Source organism: Mastigoproctus giganteus, chromosome 8 (assembly GCF_048544385.1).
Source record: "Mastigoproctus giganteus isolate SK-2022 chromosome 8, ASM4854438v1, whole genome shotgun sequence".
NCBI classification, from domain to species: Eukaryota; Metazoa; Arthropoda; class Arachnida; order Uropygi; family Thelyphonidae; genus Mastigoproctus; species Mastigoproctus giganteus.
In genome coordinates this window covers 147,996,302-148,024,290 of record NC_143582.1, presented here as the reverse complement: position 1 = coordinate 148,024,290, position 27,989 = coordinate 147,996,302, and the positions used below count along the sequence as shown (strand labels likewise).

The window sequence follows — 27,989 nt, the reverse complement described above, 5'->3', positions numbered from 1 at the left end:
GTAAAGAGGTCCACAGTTCCTTGGCATGAGGAGCTGGGTAATTTATGTATGTACCATCAGTATAATTCGAGCCATCTGTGTCATCAAATTGGTGGCAACTCTCTTTGACCTTAGAGTTGGCTTAAGGAAAAAGAAAAGGAAAACAAAGTTTCCTTCTTCTCTGTCAATCAATTCACATTCAATCAATCCCACAATTTTGTGAAATGTCAAACTTAGATCTTTTAGTCCCGAATCATACTCCTCTTCAAATCAAACATTCTGAAAATGATTGATAATGTTACCATCAGCAAATTTAGAATATCTTATAATGGGGAATTTTAACTTTCCAGATACTGACTGGAACTTGTGGGTTGGTTACTCACACACTAGCAGGACTTTTGTAGATTTAATGGATAACTGTTTCCTACAGCAACTTGACAAGAGGAAGTAATAGTCTTGATTTGATTATCAGCAATGATTATTCATGCATTAAGAAACTGCAGATAAAAAAATACTAGGTTCTTTTATCTGCAGTGATCACAGCGAGATGTATGGCTTGTTTGATGTTTGCAGAGATATCAGGAATGGGACATGAAATTGCCAAGGGGGGGTGGTGTGTGTGTGTGTTTGATGTAAGGAGTTTGAAGATATTAGGCACCAACTCAGCTTTGTTATGGGCATTTATGACAGCTTGAAGAACAAGGTGGATGTCCTCAAAGTAATCATATTAAGGAACCCATCAAGCTCTCAGCTAGCCACATCAACTCCAGAGCTTGCACTTAATAATCAGGCAACACAGCGGCAACTCCCAAGGCAGAATGCACTGGTCCCACCGGAGCTAGTTGTTGGTGACTCTGTTGTCAGGGAAACAGAAATATATTGGGCAAAACGGATAGTGGAATAGAATCAGGGTATGTCTTCTAGGGGAAAAGTCTGATAATGTTGTAGAGCAGATATCATTGTTTAATCACACAAAAGGTGATATTGTTACACTCTAATGACACTAAGAGTAGGAGATCTGCAGACTTACTAAACAAAACTTTTTTCTCAACAGGGCAATGTTGAAAAAAAAAAGTTGCGAGTTGGGGTTAAATTTGAAAGTGTCTGCAATTCTGCACAGACATGATAAGAGGGAGTAAATGTTGAGAGCCTTGTCCTTAAATTCGGCCCTGGAGATATTGAGCAGGGTTCATGGGGTACTAGTTTTTTCAGATTGGTCTGTGCTTGTTAACAGGAGGGGCTGCTTTCTACAGGGATGGGGCACTCTTAAATAGAAAGGGTGCAAAAATATTTGCTGATGCTATTGAGGCAGTGTTAGGAGGGTTGGCACACTGCTAGCTTCGGGCAATATGCAGAATAATAGTAAATTAAAAATAGCCGTAGGCAGAGGTGAAAGTGATTCTTGCACAGCTTCTATTGAACTGAGCAGCACAGCAGCTTTGAAAGCAAGATGGACAACAAATTAGAAAGCAAGTTTGTCAACTACCTGAGCAGGATCATCAACGGTCGAACAACTGATATCAGGTGGACCAATTTGATGTTTTTCTTTGCATTCTTTGCAAAAAATTTCTCATAATTTGCCTTTGCTTCCCTAACTTCCTTTGTCACTTGATTACAGACTAGATTATACCTACCATAGGGATCTGTGTCACCTGATAAACATTTGTGTTAATATGATGATATACACTCATTATGTAATTGAAGCTAATTTATGATCAGCTTCAATTACATTGGGTATGTCAAAAGCATCCAAAGCAATCCTACAGTAATCAGTAAGTGTGGTTTTATTAGAACATGACACATCAGTAGACAAGCTTGTAGGTACAGATTCTGTCATCATTGTGGACAGCATGGACAGTTTTATGCTTCGAAGGAGATGCATCTGCAACATGGTCAAGTATTTAATGAAATGGTCACACTGCTGAATTTATATGTTCTCAGCCTGTATAATTTAAATTTACACTTCAGTTTCTGTGAATACATGTTGTCATTATTGCAACCATAAGAGATATATTGATATGGTAGATTGTCTATCACATTGTGAATTGACTCCCTAATTGTTCTGATCAGTGTATATATACACACTAAAATATCTGATAACTGTAATTTGGGATAAAATGAAACCAAAAGATTGATTAGCACCATGGAAATGGTATAAAAGAAACTGTGTTCACTAAACTACAGTAGATGGGTTGAATCACTGAGCTTAGTAACTTCCAATGGAGCATCATTAGAGCAATGTTTCCCAACCTTCTTGTTGCTGCGGCACACTACAATCACTACTATATTCATATATTTACAAATGGGAGTTATTTCTGTTGGGTATATTTAATAATACTGCCCTTGTGCCCTTAAACACCCATACCAATACCAATATTTAATAATATATTTGTTATTTGTGTAATATAGGTGAACAGAACTAGTATTAGGAATCAAAACGTAATGTTACATTGACCGCCGGAAGGCTCTTCGATCGGTGCAGCGTAAATAAACAAATTTTTTGCTTGAATTCATTTTTATTGTAAGACTTGGATTTCTTAATTTTTTTTCTAATTTACATTTTCCGCAGCACACTAAGCATACTAGTGACACACTAATGTATGCCATGGCACACAGGTTAAGAAACACTGCATCAGAGGATACTATATATTACCAATGAATCTGTTTGTACCATTTCAGCAAAACTGCAATATTATAGATAAATGGTTGTTAACATTGTCGTGTTGAAGAAAAAAGCATACAAAAGCCTCATTGGTCTGTCCAGAGCCCAAAACTCAATCCCATGGAATGCCTTTTGAATGAACTGGAACACAGGTTGCAGGCCAGGACAACAAGCCCACAATTAGTAACTGAACATGCTGCTTTACTGAAGGAGGAATGGATCAAAATACAGTTTGGAGTATACCAATAAGGATACAATATGTAATTAAGGTCAAAAGTGGCTGAGATGTTAAATAATAAAAGGTTTTTTTTAAACATGTAGTTGCCTGGTTACCTTTGGCAACAGGTGTGAGTATATGTGTATGCACATATTATTTTTATTTTTGCATGATAGAGAGAGAGAGAGAGAGGTTTGCTCCATACCTTTGTTTTAGTACCTCCACAATATGAGCCCTAGTGAAAGTCAAAGGCCTCAAAATACCTCAGATGGTAGCCAGCATGCAGCAGTTATAAGCCACAAATAAACAACATACCAAAGGGCAATAAGGGAGTGCTTGACATATTCCAAGCAATGAGAAATTAAAGAACTATTATTTTCTGGAAATTTTGTAATCATTTTCAAAAAAAAAACCTGTAAGAGTGTAACCAAACTGAGACTTTTATTTCCAAATGATATCAATAAATGATGATGACAATCCTTTAATTGTAACTATAACAATCAAAATAGTAACAATTTCTCAGAAAACAGCACACTTAATACTTTTTACAGCTGAGAGACTGCACAACTCAAACCTATTTTGCACCATGTAATAATATATATCTAAATATTTTCACAGGAAGACTCAAAATGGTATCACAAAAACAATGTCATAAATATCTTCAGAGGAAAGTGCTATTCTCTCCACAAAGGTGTCTCCATCATCATTTGATGAAAGAATGTAAAATGCCAAGTAAATATATAACATATAGGCCAGGGGTGGCCAATGAGTCGATCACGGCTTTAATTTTGGTCAATCACGATGAATTTTAAATATACAGTCATCCTTCGATTTGCACAGTCAGGTATACTACCAAAATTTTATATTGCGCAGAGGGTTTCGCTACCTGCACATTATTTTATTTATTTATTATTTTTTTTTTTAAAAAAGCTTCAAAAATAGGAATGAAGAGCAGATTTTGAAAATTTATTATTTTTTTTTTGCATGATTGAAGATTTCATTGAAGGAGAAACACATTTCACCATAATAACGTAAAATACCACAGAATTCCAGCTGTTAGTATTATTGCAAATGCAATAAGATTGAGTTTACTCCCTATTTATAATTAGACTGCACTAACAGAAAAGTGCAAATTAGTTTTATTGTCGTGACCCTCCAGAAATAGCTTTAGAGAAATATCACAAAGGCATTCAAAACTGATTCTTATAAGGATATAACCAAACAGAGCAATAAAAGGTGGTGTGTTTGTCCGGTTATTTTGGAAACAGCTTCCTCATTCGGGAATCCTCTTCATCAATTATCCTACATTAGCTGTTTAGACAGAATATTTTTCCAGTTCCCACAACTTAAAGTGTTTTAATCAGTAAGCATTGCTTTTTCTAATTTAATAACTGGACAGTACTTATATGTTAATTTAATACCTTTTGATTTAAATTGAATACTACAAAAAACAGTAAAACGTATCATTTTCATCAAGTGGGAACTAGAATACTTTTTTGTAATGGTGAAAGAAAAATGTTGCTGTTTGATTTACAATGCTTCTGTGGCTATACCCAAAAAATGAAATTTAGAAAGGCACTTCAACGCACTCCATGGTAAATACCAATCAGATTTTCCGCTGAATAGTGACCATCGAAAAAATAAATTAGAACTTAAATCCAGATTATTTGCGCAACAAAATTTCTTCATGACACCTAATTTACAATCTAAAGCAGTAACTGTACCATCATTTAGAGTGAGTCATCTTCTCGCAAAAAATGCAAATCATTTTCTGATGGTCAATTCATCAAAGGTGCATTTTTAGAAATTACAGATTCTCTTTTTGAAAATTCTAAGAACAAAAATGAAATTAAAAGTGCCCTTCAAGATCTACAATTATCTTGAAATACTGTGATGCAATGCCTTGAAAAAATGAGTGAAAATGTGAGCAAACAATTTCGTGCTGATATTGCTAATTGTGTGTCCTTTCCTTTACAACTGGATGAATCTACAGACGTCAGTGATACAGCTCAATTGCTCGTTTTGTTGGTGTGTTTTTCAACAATTCTGCCACTAGAGAACTGCTGGGTATGGTTTTGTTAAAAGAAAGAACTAGAGGTCTTGATATCTTTAACTCATTCAAACATTTTATTGAAAAAATTTAATTAAATTACCACTAATTAAGCTAAAGCAATGACGAGGCATCTTAACGGATTCATTGCATTGTGCCAAAAGGATGATGAATTCGCAGATTTTTTGAGTTACCACTGTATCATCCACCAACAAGTGTTAGCCAGCAAAAGATTAAATACTAAAAGTGTTATGGACATCACTTTCAAAATCGTGAATTCCATCAGAGGACAATCTCTTCAAAAGAGACTTTTCAAAATGCAACTCGCTATAAAAGAACCAGATCTGAAAGTACACACAGCTGTGAGGTGGCTGAGTCGGAGTAAGTTTCTACAGATATTTCAAAATTTGCTGAATGAAATTAAAAAATTTGTTGATCAAAGGGGAGACGATTATCAGCAGCTAAAAGATACTGAATGGTTGTGTGATCTGGCTTTTTTGGCAGATTTTACCAGTAAATTAAGTGATCTGAATTTGGAATTACAAGGAAAAATTAAAAATGTGGGTGACATGATTAGTATTTCTGCATATAAATATCAATTTTTGGCAGTGGCTAAGAATCTCAAAGAAAAAAAAAATTCGACCATTTTGCAATATGCAAGGTCATTTGCAAAAATATCCTGTTTTTGAATTTAATAGTGAGAAATATGTTTCTGAAATTGAGAATTTTGTGGAAGATTTTGAAACCAGAATCAGTGATTTTAAAACAATTGAAGAAATTGTTCAATGCATTTCTTATCCATTTAATGTTCACTTAGATAGGAAACAAATTGCAGAAAAAATCGTTGCAATTTTTCACATGGAGAAAATATTACTTGAAAATGAAATTATTACATTGTGAAACGATGTAATGGAATCTTCCTAAAAGCCAGATCATCAGAAGAAGAAGACTTTTGGAAATATGTTTGCCAAGAAAAGTACCCAAATGTAAAAAAACATGCAGTGAACTTTTAAATTTCTGCTTTGGTTCCACATATCTGTGTGAATCGGCATTTTCGTATTTCAAACAAACAAAGAAGTGCTGTGCTCTTACGGACTTGCATACAGAAGATTTTTTACGGTTGGCCTTATCACAGCATATCGGCAATATTTTGAAAGCTTGGCAAATGACACGAAGACACAAACTTTGCATAAATTAAAATTTTAAATACGTATAAATTTAAAATAAGAATTCTGAATTGTATTGAATTTTAAAATTTATAAACATTTTTCAATATGTGTTGATTAACTTTTTTAACCTTGTGCAATGAAATTTTTGAGATGGTAGATTGCAGCACATTTTGAAGGAAAAAAATAGATAGCACCACAAATTAAGTTGGCCAACTCTGATATAGGCTACATGGAATGAAGGTACATTTTTGAATTACATAAACGTGCTACAAAACTGCCATCAGTACTTTTGAAAGATCTCATAGAAGGACTTATTTTAGTTACTTTATTACCATAAAGGTTACTAAAATTACTTTATTACTTTCCCACTGATGAGAAATGCTAGAGTAATTAACTGGCAATTGTGGACAAGACAACCAACCATCACAAGTGATGTTGTGGAAAACTGATGTATAGGATGAGAGAGGGGTGAAAGGGTGACAGCAGAGCTTCACACCTTGGAATGCATTTCTTGGCAGTAGAGACATTTTTGCAGTGGCATACTCTCCACTGGAGAGTAACAGCAAATATCCAAATCACTGCTGGCTAATTGCAATGTGTTGGGTACCAGAAATGTTTTGGATGGACAGCTGATGACTCAAAGAAAGTCTGCTGCTCTTAAACCTTTGCAGTCTTACGTCATGGCAACCACAATGGTTGGTATTGCCAATTATGAAACTTGTTTTTCACAACCAGCTGTACTGGCATAATTATTGTACTACCATCTATTTATACTTCAAATAAGCAATGTGAAAAAACTAAACTAATGTTTATATTTGATTTTTAACATCACATGGCAGTTGTTTTTCTTCATTTTAGAAGTAACACAGTATCTTATAATATGTGTTAGAAATGAAGTATTTAGGCATAGTGTCAACAGCATTTCTCATGAAAAAATTTAGAAACTGTTAGAACTTTCCGATTAAGGATTTAACTGAACTAAGGGTGTTTTTTGATATTAACATAGCACTAAATGAAAAAAGAGTGATATAAATGAATACTGGTCTGAATAATGAACAGCCAAAATTCCATTTTTCAAGAATGTATTTAACAGAAAATTTCTGCAGATGTTTTTTGATGTTGCATCTCTGGTCACAAAGAAAATAGAAACAGAATTCAAAGTAGGGGATCTAAAGTAAAAAAAAAAAACATTTCGTCTGAATGAAAAGCTTCATTAATATTTTGTTCTAGGAAGAATTACTGCAATAATAAAAACTATCAGTTTCAAGGGTAAAATTTCATTCAAACGTCATGACACTCAAAAGCTAACAAAGTAGGCCTTGGGTATTTATTACAGCCAACTATAAATAGATTACATGTCAGCTATAATGCAGTACTTTTTAAAGCCTAACTTGATGAGACCAGACTTAACTTACACTTCAAGAATCAAGCCTCATCTAAAAGCATCTCAACAAAACCTTCATCTTATTAAAAAATAGCATCACAGTACTGAGGATTTCATATTATCCAACTAGTAGAAGTTCTGATGTTAGTTGAACTACTGTAAAATCAGTCTGTGAATACTACTAAATATACAAGTAAGATGCACTGTTATGGGAAACATAACAGTGCATCTTACCATAGAAATAAATATACAAAGAAAATCGAAAAGCAGAAGATTGTTGATTAAAGCATTAGCACAGAGACTAAACAATTGTGTTTAAGTTTTCTACTTTCTACATAGCAAAACTGAAGTAGCAAAAGTAAGGGAGGATGGGGGCAGTGCTATAGTTGTAAAATTAGCAGAAGATATACTCTATGAATGTAATGAAAAGCAGAGAGTATATTGTGCATATCAGGTGTATTAATTGAATTCCAGAGGCTATACAGGATATACCCGTGTATATACATATATATATTTATTTATTTATATATAGACAAATAGATTAGACAAGTGTATGAGTAGGGGTGCTGACATGTCAGGTGTAGTTACGACGGAAAAAATAAAAAAAATTTTTTGCTGAATTTCCTTTGGTTTTGGCTGCTGGCCACTGATGATGTAGATAAAAATCTTAGGATATATAGCATTACTGTTAACTACAGTAAAGACAGTATGCTGCTCCAATTGGATCTACATCAGTTGGGCAAATGGGCTGAGAATTGGCAACTGAAGTTTAACATTCACAAATGCAAAGTACTGCATATAGGTAGCAATAACCCAAGAGAAATGTACCAACTGTGTGGTATTACACTCAGGGAAGTGGAAAGCGAAAAAGACCTGGGAGTAATTGTGCAGTCAGATATGAAGCTCACTGAGCAGTGCAGATGGGTTGCCAGGGAAGGTCATAGAGTCTTGTCAATGATATATAGGAATTTTGCTAGCAGGGACAGGGAGGTGATTATCCTGTTGTACAAGATGATCAGGCCACACCTTGAGTACTGTGTACAGGTCTGGCGGCCTAATTTTAGGAAGGATGTAGAGTTGCTACAATGAGTACAAAGAAGGTCAACAAGATTGGTGAAGGGAACAAAAGGGTGCTCTTACTAAGAAAGGCTTAAGTTCTGCAAATGCAGCACCTGGATTTGCAGAACTGGAGAGTAGGCCCATGCATGGTGATCCGATTGAGGTGTATAAGGCCTTGAATGGGTTGGGCAAGCTAAATGCTGATAGGATTCTTCCTCTGGCTTAGATTAAGAACCTGAGGGGGCATATATTCAAATTGAGGAAAGAGAGTTGTAGAATAGATGTGCGGAAATTTGATTTTAGCCAGTGGGTAGTTGATTGGTGGAACAGACTTCCATCTTGTTAACAGGAGAGACTGCTTCTACAGGGATGGGATTCACTTAAATAGAAAGGGTGCAAGAATGTTTGCTGATGCTATCGAGGCAGTGTTAGGTGGGTCGGAAAACTGCTGGATGGGGGGGATACAAGGACTAATAGATTAACAGTAGCCACTGGCAGAGGTGAAAGTGATTCTTGCACTGCTTCTATTGGAATGAGCAGCAGCCTGGAAAATAAGTTGCAGGATATTTCAGAGACTGCTGGGAATCATTGGGGTACAAGTAAACACATGGGTTGTATTAGGGTAGATAAGAAAAAGAACAGGTGCATGTATACTTGCATGTACACCAATGCTAGGAGTTTAGTAAATAAATTTGATGAATTTGAGGTATTGCTCAAAACATCAAAGGCAGATATTGTTGGGATTTCAGAGACGTGGTGTCACACAGATATAAGGAATGCAGAACTGGAATTTGGGGAGTACAATGTCTACAGAAAGGATAGACAGGATAGGAAGGGAGGAGGGGTTATGCTATTAGTTAAGAAATACCAAAAATCCAAGGAAGTGAAGCCAGTCGACATGGCTGGACAGTGCAGTGTCGAGTCAGTTTGGTGTGACATAAGCATTGGGAGATCAAAATTGAAAGTAGGAGTGTGCTATAGGCCTAATGACTCTGATGAGTATAATAAGAAACTCTACAGGGAAATAGAGTGGGCCAGTAAATCAGAGTCTTATAATGGGGGATTTTAATTTCCCAGATATTGACTGGAATTTGGGGGCTGGTCACTCACACACTAGCAAGGCTTTTGTGGATTTATTGGATGATTGTTTTCTACATCAGCATGTTCGGGAGGCAACTAGAGGGAGTAATACTCTTGATTTGATTATCAGTAGTGATTTTCATGCATTAAGAATCTGCAGATAAATGAACCACTAGGTGGCAGTGATCACAGTGTGCTGAAGTGTGATTTACTCAAAGAGGTAACTACCATTAGGGGTTAAGGGAAGGGTTATTGCTTTCGTAAAGGTGACTACGATGGACTGAGACAGTATTTCAATTCTATACAGTGGGACCAACTGATGATGTTACTAACATTAAATTCAAAATGGGAAGCATTCAAAGAACTTATCTTGGAAGCTACTAGGCTTTACATACCAACTAAGAAATATTGTTCAAGGTTTAGGACTAAGTGGATGTCAGATGAACTAATGAGACATGGCAGAGAAGAAAAATGCATGGGATACATATAAATTAACACGTGACACAGAAGCCTATGATAGATACAAGTTGATCTGTAACCAAGTTACAAAGGAGGTTAGGCAGGAGAAGGCAGATTACGAGATATCTTTGGCAAGGGATGCAAAGAAAAACAGCAAAGAGTTCTTTACTTATGTAAACTCTAGAAGGAAGGGGATGAATCAGATTGGTCCACTTGATATTGATGGGTCAACTGTTAATGATCCTGCTCAGGTAGCTAACAAACTAAAGGAATATTTTGCTTCAACATTCACACATGAGGAGTTATTCAGCGAGGGGAATGCCAGACGTGTATTCAACTCTTGCAGTAAGCTAGAGAATCTTGTAATAACTGAGAGTAAAGTGGAGGAGAAATTGTTGAAGATAAATACAAGAAAGGCACCTGGAGTGGATGGGATCTATCCAGTTATATTAAAGGAGGCAGCAAAGGAAGTAAGCAAACTCTTAGCAATAATTATGAGAGCTTCCTTGGACTCACGAGAGGTACCCATGGACTGGAGATTTGCAAATGTTACCCCAATTCACAAAGGAGGATCAAAGGCTGACACAAGTAATTATAGACCTGTGAGTTTAACTTCTGTTCCAGGAAAATTAATGGAGGCACTGGTTAAAGAAGCACTGCAGGATCGTCTAGACAAGACATCAGTTATAGCTCAGACACAGCATGGTTTTGTTAAGGGGAAGTCTTGCGTGACCAATTTGATTGGATACTTTGATGTGGTCACAAAGAAACTGGATGCAGGGAATAACTTTGATATTATATATTTGGATCTTAGAAAGGCTTTTGATGCTATTGCACATGGAAGACTGCTGCACAAATTGGAGCAGTGTGGCATTGGAGGCATATTGCTGCTATGGATAAAGGGGTGGTTGAGGGGGAGATGACAGAGAGTAGTAATCAATGGACACTGGTCTTCGTGGACTAATGTTATTAGTGGAGTCCCTCAGGGTTAAGTATTGGGTCCATTATTGTTTTCTGTATTTATAAATGATATTGATGATGGTATATCAAGCTTAATGTCCAAGTTTGCAGACGATACGAAGCTTGGCAGGGTTGTCAAGGACACTACTGACACTATGCTGCTGCAACAGGATCTGGAAAGGTTGAGCAGATGGGTTGAGAGGTGGCAAATGAAGTTTAAAATTGACAAATGTAAAGTACTACATATGGGAAACAGCAACCCCAGAGCAACGTATCAACTCTGTGGTACTACACTGACAGTGGTAGAGAATGAAAGGGACCTGGGAGTGGTTGTGCAGGCAGATATGAAGTTCTCTGAGCAGTGCAGACAGGCTGCAAGAGTAGCTCATGGTGTATTGTCAATGATATATAGGAATTTTTCTAGCAGGGATACGGAGGTGATTATTCCCTTGTATAAGGCAATGGTCAGATCACACCTAGAGTACTGTATACAGGCCTGGAGGCCTCATTTCAAGAAGGATGTAGAGCTGCTGGAACGAGTACAGAGAAGGGCAACAAGATTAGTGAATGGAACAAAGGGGTACTCTTACGAAGAAAGGCTTAAGTTTTGCAAATTACAGTGTCTGGAGACTAGGCACCAGCGAGGTGATCTGATAGAGGTGTATAAAGCCTTGAATAGTTTGAGCATGCTCAATGCTGATGGGATTCTTCCTCTTGCTCAGAATAATCACCTGAGAGGGCATAAATTCAAACTGAGGAAAGATAGATGTAGGATAGACGTGTGGAAATTTGCCTTTAGCCAGCAGGTGGTTGGTTAGCGGAACAGACTTCCATCCCTTGTTGTGGAAGTTGATAGCCTAAATAAGTTTAAGGCTCAGCTGGACAGGTATTTCGAACGAACAGAGGGGTGAAGTGGAAGTGGTTATTTTTTATTTATTTATTTATTTATACATATTTTTTTTTATTTATTTATTTTTTTTTTTTGTTTTGGCTGATGCTGCATAAGCTTGCTTTCTTGCATCAAATGCCTCTACTAATGCTAATCTCTTGTTGTGAAAGTTGATAGCCTAAATAAATTTAAGGCTGAGCTGGACAGGCATTTGGAATGAATGGAGGGGTGAAATGGGAGGGTTTTTTTTTTTTTTTTTTTCTTCTTCTTCTTCTTGTTTTTTTTCGGCTGATGCGGCATAAGCTTGCTTTCTTGCATGGTATGCCTCTACTAATGCTAATGCACCATTTATATATTTTCATTTTATTTTATGTAATCTGCCTTTATTTTTCAGGCACTTTTTAATTTTTCCATTGTAACTACACCTGACAAGTCAGCACCCCTACTCATACACTTATCTAATCTATTTGTCTATATTTCATTATGGTTACTAAATATTTCAGCTATTACTAGCAGTGATCCAGATCCATGAACTAGCGCAATATATTTATATTTTATTTATTTATTTTTTTTCCAATCTTTTTTAGCTGTTCTGATTTTTCACTACAAATTATTATTATTATTATATATATATATATATATATATACACACACACACACACACACACAGCATATTTACTTATGTATTAAAAATAATAAAACTATAAGTACTGTCTAAGAATCAAATTCTGATAAATTTATTTTTTAATTTTTAGTATATATTTTCATAATATTTGTTTTTTTAATTCTTTCAAAAACCAGAAGGTATATGTTATTCACCTAAAAAAAATTCTGAAGGTATACAGCATATATCCTGCACTACAGCCCTGGATGGGGTGTGACAAACTTTCAAACTGAAAAGCCAGTCACTATTTCTACATGAGAAATATGGGTGCTGTACACAGAGCTGACCATTACTCTACTACTTATTTGTTAGTCAAAAATCAGTGAAATGAGTAAGTTGTTTTTTTTTTGCCTTTTAGAAGTATCAAGTGTGAGCAGTTTCATCTTGATAAAGGCAGCAGATCTCAAAAGAAGTCACTTGTTCAACTAGCAGGAGGTGCCCAAAATAAGAATTATCTTGTTAGCCTTTTCTTTCTAGAAAAGGCTAACAAGATAGTTCAGATGCAGAAGCCAGACAGAATGTGATGAAAGATGAGATAAGAAATACAGAAAGAAGACTGTGCAGTATGTAGTGACAGAAGTGTTAGAAGCAAAGAAAACAAACAAGTTGGTATGACTTGCTCCTGAAAAGCACGATTTCAGGATTTTGAAAGTAGGAGATCAATTAATAGTGTGATGGTACTCCTTGAAGGATCATACACACTAAAGTCATATAAATAATTAACATTTAAAGTGTCTGAAGAGTTCATAAATAGATTTACCATGCAATTTTATATATTAGCATATACAGACCCAAAAATAAATCATTTTTGGAGCACCATGTCTTGAGTAGTCTTTTTTTCTTTTTTTTTTTGCTGGACTGCAGCATGGGGAAGACAGAAAAAAATAATTTTGGACTGCAAAAGATTAATAGGTTTGTTTTATTTGGCACTAAGTGAAAGGCATCACATGTGAAATCAGGATGAGGCTGTTGTTTGTTTGGTTTTTAAGAGCATTAGCAATTAAGGCCATATTGCTCCGGGATATGCGGTGGTCATTCTCTGACCTTTCCACATCCTCCGTATTTGGTGGTGATGGGCTCGATCCCCGGTCTAATCAAGAAGCATGTGCTATGCACTGCTGCTCCTTCCCACCTGGCTATGGAGGCACCTTCAGGATGAGGCAATGGATCATACATGGTAAGCAGGAAGCAGTGATGACTTGGGTAATGTTTTTGTTCAAAGTATTTGGGCACTTGATACAATTGCGAGAATGCCTGCTGGCTGTGAATCAAGTATCCACATCAATATTCCTACTATTTCCCCAGTAGTGCCATCTTTCAGTGGCACAATCCTTCATTCCTCTAGACCAGTGTTTCTCAACCTTTTTTTATTACTGCCCCCTAAAAGGGCTTTTTTGGACAATCTTTTTTTCTTAATCGATCCCCATGAAAATTTAAGAAAATACTTTATACTTACTCTTTTTATTCAATGAGATCCCCGAGCCTGATGCTTCTTAGCTAAAAGTTCAATGTTCGGTATGATGTCAGTAAGTTTCTCTTCTTGAAGATATATATATCAATTCTGTTTCTTTCCTTTGTTAATATTTTATTTACTGAACTAAAACAACTTTTAACCATATAAGATGTTAGAAAACAAAGGAATATTTTGGCCATTTCAGGCCACATTGTTGGATAAAGAAGTTTAGTTGTTTTTGATCCCCACCATTCAGCCATTCCACCTTTTTCGAATTTATATTTGCATTCTTCATCACATTTTAATTCAATGAGTTCTTGAATTTCTTCACTAGCAGACCCAGCATCACATCCATGGATTCACTTCAAAAGAAAATAAATATGAAAATCTATTTTACATTTCACCTTTTAAAGAACACAGATGATCTGAATAATTCTTAAGGTCATTCTCAGTGAGAGATTCATTGATTTCAGCTAACCCTTGCATACCATGAAATTGTTTTCAAATATTTCCAGGATTTCAGTGAAGGCTTTTAATACGCATTTACAGTCTATCACCATAATTAATTTCCCTTGAATACGAAGTGATACTTCATTAAGTTTTCGAAAAATCTAAGCCATATAGTATATGTTGTTTTTGTGTTTGCTGATCTCCTTTGCTAAATCTGTGTCTCTTCGCTTTCTAAAATACTAATTATCATATCAAAAAGGTTTATAAATCTTGTTAGACAGTTTCCTTTGGAAAGCAAAGTCATCTAACTTCTGTATATAAAAGATGCCTCGAATACTGTTCTTCATTATCAACACAAAATTTACTGAAAAGGCAATCATCTTTGCTATGTGTCTATTTTATTGATGGTTTTAATAACTATACTGAAAGAGCGATAAAGAACTGCACTACATTTTTTGCAACCAGATGATGTTGGTGCACAATGCAGTGTATTGCAAGAACTTTGGGACATACTTCCTTTAGGTGGGCTATCAAACCTTTGTCTTCCAACCATGGAGGTAGCACCATCAGTGGCACAGAATACCAAATTTTCCGATGGTACTTGTTTTTCCATCAAACCGTGTTTTTACAACAGCAAAAATGGATGCTCCATTACAGTCAGTTTCTATAGATTTTACAAACAACATCTTGCAATTTATAAGCATCATCGAAATAACAATCGTATGCCATTAGAAGGGCCTTATTGTCAGTAACTGTGAATCCATCAATCTGAACAGAAAATTTTCGCATTTTTAGTTTGTCAATTACCTGCTCTTCAATGTCAACTGATATCTCATCGATTCATCTTCGAATTGAATCGTAATTCAATAGCGATGCTTTTAAGATACTGGAAGGATTTTGATGCATCACCGTTGAAATTACAGTCTCTAATGCAAGTTGTATCACACTCTCAGCAACTGTATGAGCACTACCAGTTTTTGCAATGATTTCTGCAATTTTATAAGACGCAATCATTCCATTGTCATTTGTTTGTGTGTTCATCTTAAATAAGGAAATAACAGTGTTACGTTGCTCAAAATTCTGTTTTAAAATTTAAAAATATTTGATATGTTTATCAACTTTATCAGGATGTTTCCTTTTTAAGATGAGGAACTAATGGTTTCATATCCTCATTTGAAAAAGAACTATTACACATGAGATGCATAGGCTGTCTTGAGTTGAATTGGTTTTCAATAAAACCATAAGCTAGATATTCATCCAGATACTGTCGACACTTTTTCTTTTCAGCACTTGACATGATTGATGATGGGTTGAATAGCTACAAAGAATTAAATAATAAAATATAAACAATTTTTATTTAACTCTCACAGACCATGTCACTCATTATGTCACTCACAAAAGCACCGTGGATCAAGAATAAACAAATTCCACATGGAAACAATAAATCAATACTAATTGTCACTTAGAAAGTAGAAACAATAGACAAACATTTCCTCATCCCATCCATGCCTCGTATGTTGACCAAGGAAACAAAAGTATAAATAAATAAACCACACCCACCATGCCTCTGCCAAGGTTGCAGCTGTTGGAAAGGTGAAAATGCCCAGGATTGCAGAGACATTACCTCTGAAAGAACTTAGGCATTTAATGTCTAAGAAAGGCAAAGGTGGTTGAATTAAATCACACCCACTATCTTCCTTTTATCAAATTTTCTCACTCACTCCTGTTATAATATACCTATATATTAAAAATCAGTTGTCTCAGGGGAAAAGAAAACCTAATGAGAGAAATTAAATATTGAGGAATAAGATGTTGTCGGGTAGGGTAGAACTTTGGAGAACCACAAACCATTGTAATACCTATGATTTTTTCATCCCCCAGAAACTAATTTTCACCCCTGTTGAGAATCCCTTCTCTAGACCAGGCATATACAGATATTGTTTATAAACAGTCAGATGACTTTGAATACCTACCTTGGTCCAACAACAGTCATCCAGGCCCAATTTTAAGATGCTTTGCAGTTTTAGATACACAAGCCACAGCATATTATTATGTCATCCCATGGAAGGGACTATCTTGTTATTAGGCAGATAGTTAAATGTTATATTTTGATTGCCATTGAAGGTAATAGTAGTGGCAAATGATGCATGAAGGAAAGCTTATACAGCATCAGCAAAAAAAAGAAAAAAAAAAAAAGGGTGGAACCCTTCCCCATTACCTGTGTGTTCCTTCAAACAGTTTAGTTCTTCCTTGAATTTATTCAAATATCCACCTCCACAACACCAGATGTGAGCCCATTCCAACAACTGACCACAAGGTGAAGGCAAATTTCTGCATTCATGCATTCATTTTTCCTCAGTTTAAATTTATGCTTTCTCATGTGTGAGCAGTCTGAGAGAGGAAGGATTACATCATCACTGAGCTCACTCAATATATACAAAGCCTTTAACACCTCAGTAAGAGCTCCTTGCAGGTGACTAGTCTTAGGGTGCTGCAGTTCGCAGAAATGAAGTCTTTCCTGATAAGAGCACCTTTTTAAATAATCTTGTTGCTCTTCTCTACACCTTTTCCCTCCCCACAAATGGGAAAAGTTGGCAAAATTCCTGAACATGATGCGCAAAACCAAGTGAGATACCTCAGCAGTCTGTCTGCACCACTCTAACAACTCCACATCTGACTGTGAAATTATCCCCAGGTTCCTTCCATTTCTTCCATTCTCCACTAACCTGAGTGTGGTAACACACAGCATACATTAATCTGGGATTACTGCTTTGCATATGAAGCACCCATAAACATTAAATCCCAAATACCACACCTTAGGCGATCCATCTAATTTGACTAGATCTTGTTGCAGTAGCAAAACCTCATTACAGTCAGTTCTGCTATAATGCGTATTTGCGCAACGCGAATTGACTCCAATGCGACTGATACATTAGGGAACAATGCAAGCATAGCGCGATTTTTGCAATGGCTGATGTGTGATTTCATCTGCGAGTAACACCAGGTGCCAGGTTTTGCGTTCCTGAAAGCAAAACCTGGCACCAAGCTGAACGCTGCAACCTGCACAGCAATACATGCAAGTTTACGAAGCTTAAAGAATGTCATATGTGTGAGAGCTATATTTCCTATTTACTGTAGTTGTATTGGTTGGAGATACTTGTCATTTGCTGTATTCACAAGATAACAGGTGATATTGCAGGCCAACTCATGTTTTCAGGAGCTCACATTTTTCTGTTCGAACAGAAATTTCGTGAGGCATGATAGCATGAGCAAAGGAGCACATTTCTAGAGGTCAGTACCATAAAACAATAAAAAAAAAAATTGCAGTTCCCAGTTTACTGGGCTTTTCTGTTAGTGCAATCTATTATAAATAGGCAGTAAACTTGATCTTACTGCATTTGCAATAATGCTGATAGATGGAATTCTATGGGCTTTTACATTATTATGTTGAAATATTTCTCTTCCAGGAAATCTATTTTAAGCTTCATAAACTTGTTACTCCATATTTAACTCGTGCAATTTGTGCATGCTGTATTCGTCATTATTGATTGCTTATTTTTTTTTACTGTTTTGAATTTTACAATCCAAAAAAAAAAAAAAGCCAGTAAACAGAAATATCAATTAGTATACATATATTACAGTATTAATTAAGCTATGTACGTAAGTGTACATAGTCTCCAACAAATAGAAAGTAACTTGTCAAGGTAAAGTGCTATATTTACTGTAATATTTATTTATTTATTAGAAATATAAGATGTTTAAACCTGTGTTAGTAATTTTATTGGTTTTTAACTTTTTTAGTGTTTTACTTACCAGACTGAACATTTTTTTTTTTTTGAGTGCTCTGCCCCTGTCCCTATTTTTCACATAAGCCCTGTTGTTTTTAAAGCGTGAAATACCATAATACAGAGCTTTTAAGGAACACATGTACCACGTTATAGCAGAACTGATTGCATTTTGATTAATCACCTTTCCAACCTTCGTATCATCTGCGAACTTAGTATTAATCATGATATGCCTTCATCAATATCATTAATAAATAATGAAAACAACGATGGGTGCAACACTGATCTCTGGGGGAACTCCACTAATAACATTAGTTGAAGAACAGTAATTGTCATTAATAACCACTGTTCTCTAGCACTCAACCATCCTTTTGTCCATAGCAGCAACTTTCCCTTAAAGACATACTGCTCCAATGTATACAGCAGTCTTATGTGCAACAGTATCAAAAGCTTTCCTGCAGTACAAACATATGATGTCAAACTTATTTTTTTTCCATCCAATTCCTTTGTTCCTGCATCGTAGTATCCAATCAGATTGGTCACACAAGATCACCCTAACAAATCCATGTTTTGGCTGCAGTATAAATGCATTCCTGTCTGAATGGTCCTGCATTACTTCTTTAACCAGTGATACTATTACTTTCCTTGGAAGAGAAATTAAGCTAACAGGTCTGTAATGATACATGTCAACTTTTGATTCCCCTCTGTGAATTGGGGATACATTTGCATATCTCCAGTCCATAGGGACCTCTCCTGAACTCAAAGATGCTCTATAAATTATGGCTTAAGGGGTATATTTACTTACTTTGTTGCCTCCCTTGATATAACTGGATCAATCTTATCCACCCCAGGAAAATTTTTTATGTTTAACTTCAATTGCTTCCACTTTCCACTTTCCTCTCAGTTATCAAAAAAGCACTTGGTTCGCTGTTAGTTTGATAAATGCCTGGCATCCCCTGCATCTATGTTCATGCATTCCTCATGTGTGAATGTAGATGCAAAATATCTGTTCAGTTTGTCATTAACCTGAGCAGGATAATCAACAATTAAACCATCAACATCAGGTAGAATAATGTGATTCAACCCATTCTTTCTACTATTAATATAAGTAAAGAAGTCTTTGCTGCTTTTCTTTGCCAGACTTCTCCAGTGCCAGATTAAGGTGCGGGCTAGAAGGGCTCTTGTCCAGGGCACCAAAACAGAAGAACGAGGTAAGAAATATACACCGTGCTACCACCTTATTAGGTACACCCCTGCTGTGCACACAAATGGTTCGTCCCACAATTTTGCAAGTTACATGACCACAGTTGTGGATATAAATGCAGCAGAACAAACTTTCTAGTATCAGTTAAGCATACAAAATGCAGCAAGAATGGGGAAAAGGAGTGATCTAATGGACTTCGAATGTGACATGGTAATAGGTGCAAGACGTGCTGGGCAAAGCATCTCTGAAATGGCAGTTCTCCTGAACTTTTCATGCACCACAGTTTCAAGGGTGTATCGAGAATGGTGCAATGAACAGAAAACATCCTCTCAAAGGCACTCCTGTGGAAGAAAATCGCTTGTTGATGAGAGAGGTCAGAGGAGAATGGCTAGAATTGTGCAAGCAAACAGATGGGCCACAATGTCACACATCACGTCAGAATACAATCTTGGTGTGCAGAACAAAATATCGCAACGGACCACTAGTTGTACTTTGTTGCGAATAACAGCCAATGGCCACATCGCGTACCTTTGTTATCACTGAAGAACAAGAGAGAATGCATCCTGTGGGCACAGCAACACAAGCACTGGACTATTGAGGATTGGAAAACAGTTGCTTGATCTGATGAGTTGAAGTTCCTGGTGCATCATGTTGATTATTATTTGTTATTTTTTTGGTTTTTAGGAGCATTAGCAACTAAGGCCACATTGCTCCGGTCATGTTGATGGAAGGCTCAGAATTTGGCAGTACCCGCCATATCTGACGAATACTGTGCAAGGTGGTGGGGGCAGCGTTATGGCGTGGGGAATGTTTTCTTGGCACACGTTGGGTCCATTGATACTCATAGATTCGCATCCGAATGCCACATCATACCTAAACATCATTGCTAACCAAGTGCATTCGTTCATGTTGACAGTTTATCCTCAGCCAGATGGTTACTTCCAGCAAGATAATGCGCTGGATAAAGATTTTGGGGATTTTATGATGTCAGTGTGGAAAAAAGTGCTGCAAAACTTACTGAAATGATAGGAAGTGTGTTAGAAACCTTTAGCAATGCAAAGAACAAGCTGGTCAGTCAAACATACAATGGATCAGCAGTGATGGCTGGTGAACATAACGGGGTTAAAACGAAGCTGAGAGAAAAGGGTTTTAAATTCGGATATTTTATTCACTGCTATGGGCATAAATTGAATTTAATTTTAAGTAAACTGTCAGAGAAAGTTAATGGAGTAAAAGTTTTCTTTTCACAACTTAGAGTTTTCAGTAAATTTTCTTGTGCATCAAGTTCTGTACTGTACTAAACAAAAAGCTGTGCTGAGAGAGTTCAATGTTAATATACCATCACTGTTCGAGACAAGGTGGTGCTATAGAATTAGAACAGTGTCATCAATTAAAAGACATCGCGAAGCTCCAATGAATACATTCCAAAGTATTTTGGATGACAGTGAAAGATGGGATGAAGACACTTTAAATGAAGCAGATAATCTGCTTTTAAAATTAAATGATTTCAGTTTCATGTTTTTCATCAACTGCTTTGAAAATATATTATCCCAAGCAGAAAAACTATTTGATCTTTTACAACGTAAACAACTTGACATGAAGTTTGCCCTACAGAAGATAAATGATTTTATTGAATTCAATGAGTGTAGTCGCACTGAAGAATCGTATCACAATATTTTTGAAGAAACCATGAAAGATGCAGAACAATCAAACAATACAAATTCTCCACCAAGAAAAAGAACTAGAAGAAGGCCAATCAATTACAAAACCATTTCTGAATTGACCGAAAATATATTGCTGTCATTGAGAGAAAGATTTGCTTGCATTCAAGATGTTGCGTTTTTTGAGCTGATTGATATGAACATGTTTCAAGAATTTTCTGAACATTTTCCAATGCATCATCTTAATGCTCTCCAAAACAAATATCCCAATATAATAGATTACAAGTCCTTAATCAATGAACTGAAATATGTTTATCATGACAGCGATTTTAGAAAATGCAACTTGGCCAATGCTCTTTTAGAACTACTTTATGAAATAGGATTATTATCTGCCTTGTCAGAAACAATAAGGCTAATTCAACTTCTCCTAACAATACCTGTAACTTCTGTTTCAAATGAAAGAAGTTTCTCAGTTCTTGATCAAATTCGATCCTATTTGAGGAATACAATGGTTCAGGAATGGCTCTCATCGCTAGCCCGAATATCAATAGAGAAAAAAATACTTGTAGATTTAGAAATAAAAAATGAATTGCGTGATGCGATTTTAGAAGAATTCGCATTAAAACCAAGACGATTAGAGTTTATGTTCAAATATGTGAGTCAAATTATTTCTTATTTAATCTATAATTATTTATTTATTGGCTGAATCCAGAGAACGGTACCCCTTATAAAATGGCGGTGAGAAGCAGGGTTGTTGTTGTTGTTTGGTTTTTAGGAGCATTAGCAACTAAGGCCATATTGCTCCGGGATATACGGTCGTCATTCCCTGACCTTTCCGCATCCTCCATATTTAGTGGTGATGGGAGAAGCAGGGGAAGGCAATAATCGACAGGTTGTGACTCCATCCACTCATGCGTTCCCCCTGTTTGCTTCAGGCGGATTTCATGTGTCAACCACACGGTCAAACTCTGAATTGAGCACAAGTGCACAAGTAGACTTGAGAAGTTAAAGTCACCACTGGTCCAAAAGGTTTTATTTAAACTGTTTTGCAGAACAGAGAAACCAAGGTGAAAACGGGAAATAGTAGTGAGTAACAAGATGATTTAGGGATATATGACAAAGGGCTGGTCTTAAATTTCAGGGAGCTCAGGGGAGGGTAAGAGAGAGAGAGTGAGTTAATGTTTCAGGAAAAAGAGAGCAAGGAGTTTCTTGCCAGCACTGGAGCCCACTGGAACCCCGGGGGACTCCACTAATAACGTAAGTTCAAGAAGAGCAGTGCACATTAATAATCACTCTCCCCAACCCCACTCAACCATCCCTTCATCTATAACAATAACTTGCCTTTAATGCCACACTGATCCAATTTGTATAGAAAATTATGTGTAATAATATAAAAAGCTTTCCTGAATAAGTACTAGCCCAATAATAATGTGACTAGTTTGGAAAAGAAGTTCTGCATGGGTTAAGTAAACTTTTAGACCAGCTTTTGTGTGTATGTGTGTCTTAACGTGAAACACTATAAGTACCTTCATGGACTGTTTCTTCTCCCCTGAGAACTTTAAACTTGGCACCTCTTTTCAGTGTACCTTTTATGCACCTGCATCCAGCAACTGGAATTTTCCTTCTGGATTCATTAATCAAAAATTCTTGTATTACAACAGCTTCTCCTAAAAGGGGTAAAGCACCAAAATACTTGAAATAGGTACAAAAATAGTAGATATACTACTAATGCACAGAAATAGATGAGCCTGTAATAAGACCATAAATTTAATTCTGAAAGAAAGTCACATTTTATTTTTCTGAAGCTTCTGAATTAGAATATTTTATGTTGTTTTAAATTGCTAACTTTGCTAGATCTATTGCACATGCAACTATCAACAGCTCTTTAAATGGTAAAGCTTTGATAATTTGAACTCATAAAATGAAACCTGCTTCAAAAGTATTATTACATTAGTTTGCACTTAACTTGATTTATATTTAATCTATATCCTCTTTTGACAATACTAAATTTGGCACATGTAATCTTTATTTCATTACTTGCAGCCCCTGCTTGCTTTTCTTTTTAGCTACTCAGAATGCAGACTTTAGTATGAAAAATAAGTTGGGTAACACATACAGTGCATCACACTTCAGGCACATTTGATTTTTTTTTTCTTAAATTAATCTGATTGTTTTCTTTTTCTGTAATTAATAGAAGTGAAAAGTGAATATACCGTATTTCCCCATGTATAAGATGCACCATAATTTTGGGGTCCGAAATTTGAAAAAAACCATATATCGTAAAGTTATTGAACTCAAGTTTTATTCATCATAAAATTCATACAACTCCTCATCACTGTCAAAACTCCCATCCATTAGCTTGTCCTCATCTGTGTCTGATGACGAATCACTGTCTTCATATATTGCCTCGTCCTCGGTTCCATCTATGGCATTTGAAATGGCACACTTCTTAAATGACTTGACAACGATCTCAATCTTGATATTATCCCAGGATCTTTTCACCCAGATACAAACTTCTCCTATAGTTGGTTTCTTCACTCTTCCTGCTGGTGTCAAATTGTCCCCAGAAGACTTCATCCATTGGTTCCATTCGTCTCTCATGGCAGCTTTGAAGGGTTTGTTAATGCTGATATCAAGTGGTTGGAGCTGGGATGTCAAGCCTCCAGGTATGATGGCAAGTTTGTTTTTTGCTCTGCAGCAATCTTCTTTGTGTGTTTTGTTATGTGTGCCCTGAACTGATCAAGCACCAATAGGGCAGGTTTGCGTAAGAGCCCACCTGGTCTCCTGCTCCAAACTTTCTCAAACCAGATCTTCATCCCATCCTGATCCATCCAACCCTTGTCATGAAAGTGGACAATCACTCCTCGAGGAATGTCTTCTTTTGGCATTGTTTTGCATTTGAAAATCAGCATAGGAGGCAGCTTGGTTCCGTCGGCACAACAAGCTAGAACAATTGTATAATGGCTCTTTTCATGTCCTCTTATCTTCACAGTTACAGTTTTCACCCCCTTTTTATCAATAGTTCTGTTACTTGGGACATCAAATTGAAGGGGGACTTCGTCCATATTTGCAATCTGTCCCAACTCAAACTGATGTGTCTTCCAATATTGAATGGCAAAACAATGAAATTCAAGGACCTTCTGCTCATAGCTTTCAGGCATCTTTTGGGAAGTCTGGTACGTGTACGCATGCTTAGTCCATTCTGTTTCATGAACCTGAAGCACCAATTGTATCCTCCTTTGAAATCAGTAACTTCTTTTTCATCAGCAATTCTTCTTGCTGAACCATCTTTGTGGTCACAGGAATTCCAATTGCCCTTTGCTCTTCAATCCATATCTTCAATTCCCTCTCTAAATCAGCCAAATTTCCTGACTTGCCTCTCATGGCCTTCTTTTGCCATGGCATTTTCAGTAGGGTTTCTTCTTCCTGTAGCCAGTCTCTGATTGTTCTCCCAGTTGGAGGAGGGCCAAACGTACATTCAGCAACACAATTTCCATTCACTTTTGCAAACTGGATCACTTTTAACTTGAATTCAGCACTGTACAGAAATCTTTTCTGAGCCATTTCTGGGCAGAAAGTGGCAAAACGTAACCTAATATACTGGTAACAAGTGTGAAACAATGAGCGCAAAGACAACAAGCGCGGAAAAGCAGGAAATGCAAATTTAAAAAAATCTACAACCACTGTATAAGACGCACCCAGTTTTTAGACCCCAAATTTTTCGATAAAAGGTGCATCTTATACATGGGGAAATACGGTAGTTATCTTCTTATCAATTAATTACTAAGATTATAACTTTACAAAACACTTAATAAAACTCTATAGTTTAACATTCTCTAAACTTAACTGTTCGGTTCAATTACAATTGTATACTATTTATTACCCTTGTCCCATATATTTTTTTTTTGAAATCTCCTCTTTCTCTCTCTTCATAAGTGACACCCCATCAAAGTCTTATATAAAAATAAACAAAATGTGCACAGACTGTTTAAAACTAATAATACTGCATCAAAACTACATTTAATCTAGGAATTTCCTTTTTACATACAAATTGTATGGGGGGGGGAAAGAACTAATAATTGCTAGATTTCTATTCTTCCAATTTTAATGAAATTTGGGATGGCTTCACAAATCTTTCTAAAAGACTACATACAGCAGACTCTCAATTAATCAGGATCGGATTAACCAGGACATTTCAAGACTCCAAATAAAAAAAAAAAAAAAAAAAAAAAAAATTCAAGTAATAACTAGAATAGGTATAAAAAGATATTGTGCAAGTCGTAAATAAGCGGCATTATAAGTCGTCATTGGGAGATTAGTGTATCTATTATCTTGCATTCACTGCTGTCTTCATACCGCCGCTCAAAAAAAAAAAAAAAAGAGAGAGAGAGAGACCAAATGTTCAGTTTGTTTTAGTGCATCGTGTCGATTGTTGTGTTCCACTGCAGCGCAAAAGGACAAATTTTGTTTCGTTATTTATGTCGGGGATGTCGGAATTCTTTTTTTTTTTTTTTTTGTGTGTTTAGAAATCGCGAAAATGATGGGTAAACGCAAAAGAGTTACGTTTTCAGTTAAACAAAAATTTGAAATTATTCAAAAGTTTGAAAACGGTGCATCTGTTAAATCTCTAAGGAATCATTATAATAAGGATGTATCAAAATGGCCAAACATTAACAAGTATCACATGGAATTCAAATTTGAGCAATATGTTATTAGTCATTCCAGAGTTATGTAAAACTCGACGAAGTAAGAAGTCCCGGAACGTATCTCTTATGTATGTCAGGGACTTTTGTATTTTTGGATTAACCAGGAAATCGGTTATCCGGGATTTGTTTTTATCCATCTATCCTGGAAAATTGAGAGTCTACTGTATATAAAATTTCATGAAAATCCAATCACTGGAGTTGAGTTGTTACATGCAGACAGGTAGACAGATAGGGAGTAGACAATAAGTGCCGATGTATACATACACACTAGTAGACAAAAGTGTGGAAACTTTTGAAAAAAATTAAATTTTTCTACATTTAAGTTAAAATTAAAAATAATGTAAAGGTTTTAACTACTAATATTTAAGACAATAATTATTAGTAGCTAAAACTACCAATATAGGTAACCCTCGTATAATGTGGTTCTTACAAAATCTCGTGTAATGCAAAACTGTGTTATATGGGACAAAGAGCCAGTACAAAAAGGGGGTTACATTCCAAAAGCTAATAAAAATACACCATTTTTTTTTTTATAACTATCAAAAACTTAATTTTGTAGTAGTAATAACTTAATATTTTAACTTTATTTTTATAATAGTAGTAACTTAAATAGTAATAACTGAATAAACATCTTACCTTACAAACTATGATACTTATATGTCAGATAATATACATTCGTTTAATTTTCTTCCTCTTCTGCAGCATCTAGATTTCATGTACCTTCTGTTTTCTTTAAAAGTCACAACTTTTTATGGTCTCAAACAAGCACAAGTTCAGTAGCACAGAACCTAAGGGTATCTCTAACCCAGGGTATCTCCCAACAAAATACAGTGGATCCCTGTGTTAAAGATATTAAGCACAAGTTTAACTTTATTACCTTACCAATTAACAAAGTTAAATGATATATGAAAATCGGAAGAATATTTTCCAGTTAGCAAAATAAAAATAAATTTATGCTTACGCACATCGTTTAATTAATACGTACTGTAATATGTACATACTAACTAATTGATATTTCTGTTCACTGCCTTTTTTTTGTAAAATTTAAAACAGTAAAAATGATAAGCAATTAATAACAAAGAACCCAACATGCACAAGTTGCAACAAATGCATACGTGAGATACGGAGTAATGAGTTTTTGAAAATTTATTTATGTTTTTTATATAAAACCCACAGTCAAAACCCACAGAATTCCAACTATTGGTACTATAGAAAATGCAAGAAGATTGAATTTACTACCCGTTTATAAGTGATTATACTAACAGAAAAGACCAATAAACCGGAAACTGCAAATTGTTTTTAATGTTTTATGGTAGTGACCTCCAGAAATGTGTTTAGAAAAATATCATGAAGGTGATAATGACTAGCAAATCAACAGCAGGGATTCACAAAAAGGAATGGGAACATTGAAAATTACATCTAACAAAATAGTATGGTTTTTCATGCACGAAAGCTCAAAAATACCGTGTTATGCAAGATTTCCCGCAATTCTCAAACTGTGTTAGAGCAAAACCGTGTTATATGGTGGTTGCCTGTATTTATTGTCATAAATATTAGTTAGATATTTTTGTTCTGAAGCTAATGCAATAAATTTCATTCAAATCCAATGAAATGGAAAAATTTACAATCATATAAATGGCCAATCACTGAAGGTTTTTGAACCACCAATCAGAGTGCATTTTTAATGACTGCGATTGGCTACATGTACAACAACATGCTGCACATATAAATAGCTGATTATTCTAAATCTGTCTCTGGTAAGGACAAAGTGAAGTACTGTGTAGGTATTGAACATTATTTAAGTCAAATTAACCTTAAATTTTGTAAAATACACATTATGGTATCTGTGAGAGGGGACTAGTTGATAGAGAACAGGTCTAAAGCTATTACTTTGTATAATGAGGGTTATAGGTATGGATAGATTATAAAACTACTTGGTGAGGGTGCAGCAAAATCTGGAGACCAGAAGCTTCTTACCTGGTATATGAATACTGGAATCATCTCAACCAAGCAGAGAGCAGAACAGGCTGGAAAAGATGTACTTCTTTGCAGGATGACAGAAAAATTTCAAGGCTTGTAGATAGAAGAATAACATCTGAAATAAGGAGTATCTTGTTGACCTCTGACTTGAGAGTGAGTGAAAGGACAATCTGATATC

General features: G+C 35.8%; 1 protein-coding gene across 3 annotated transcripts in view; it reads right to left on the bottom strand.

Moving 5' to 3' along the window:
- Positions 1-27,989, bottom strand: part of mIF2 (mitochondrial translation initiation factor 2) — a 405,187-nt gene that overhangs the window by 4,900 nt on the left and 372,298 nt on the right. For 2 of the 3 annotated variants that reach the window (XM_090379811.1, XM_090379813.1), the window contains one exon: positions 22,652-22,792. In XM_090379811.1, the coding sequence (XP_090235937.1) occupies positions 22,652-22,792 (141 nt within the window). Of the gene's footprint in view, positions 1-14,364; positions 14,388-22,651; positions 22,793-27,989 lie in introns of those variants that run through there. The other variant, XM_090379812.1, reaches the window with a different exon arrangement.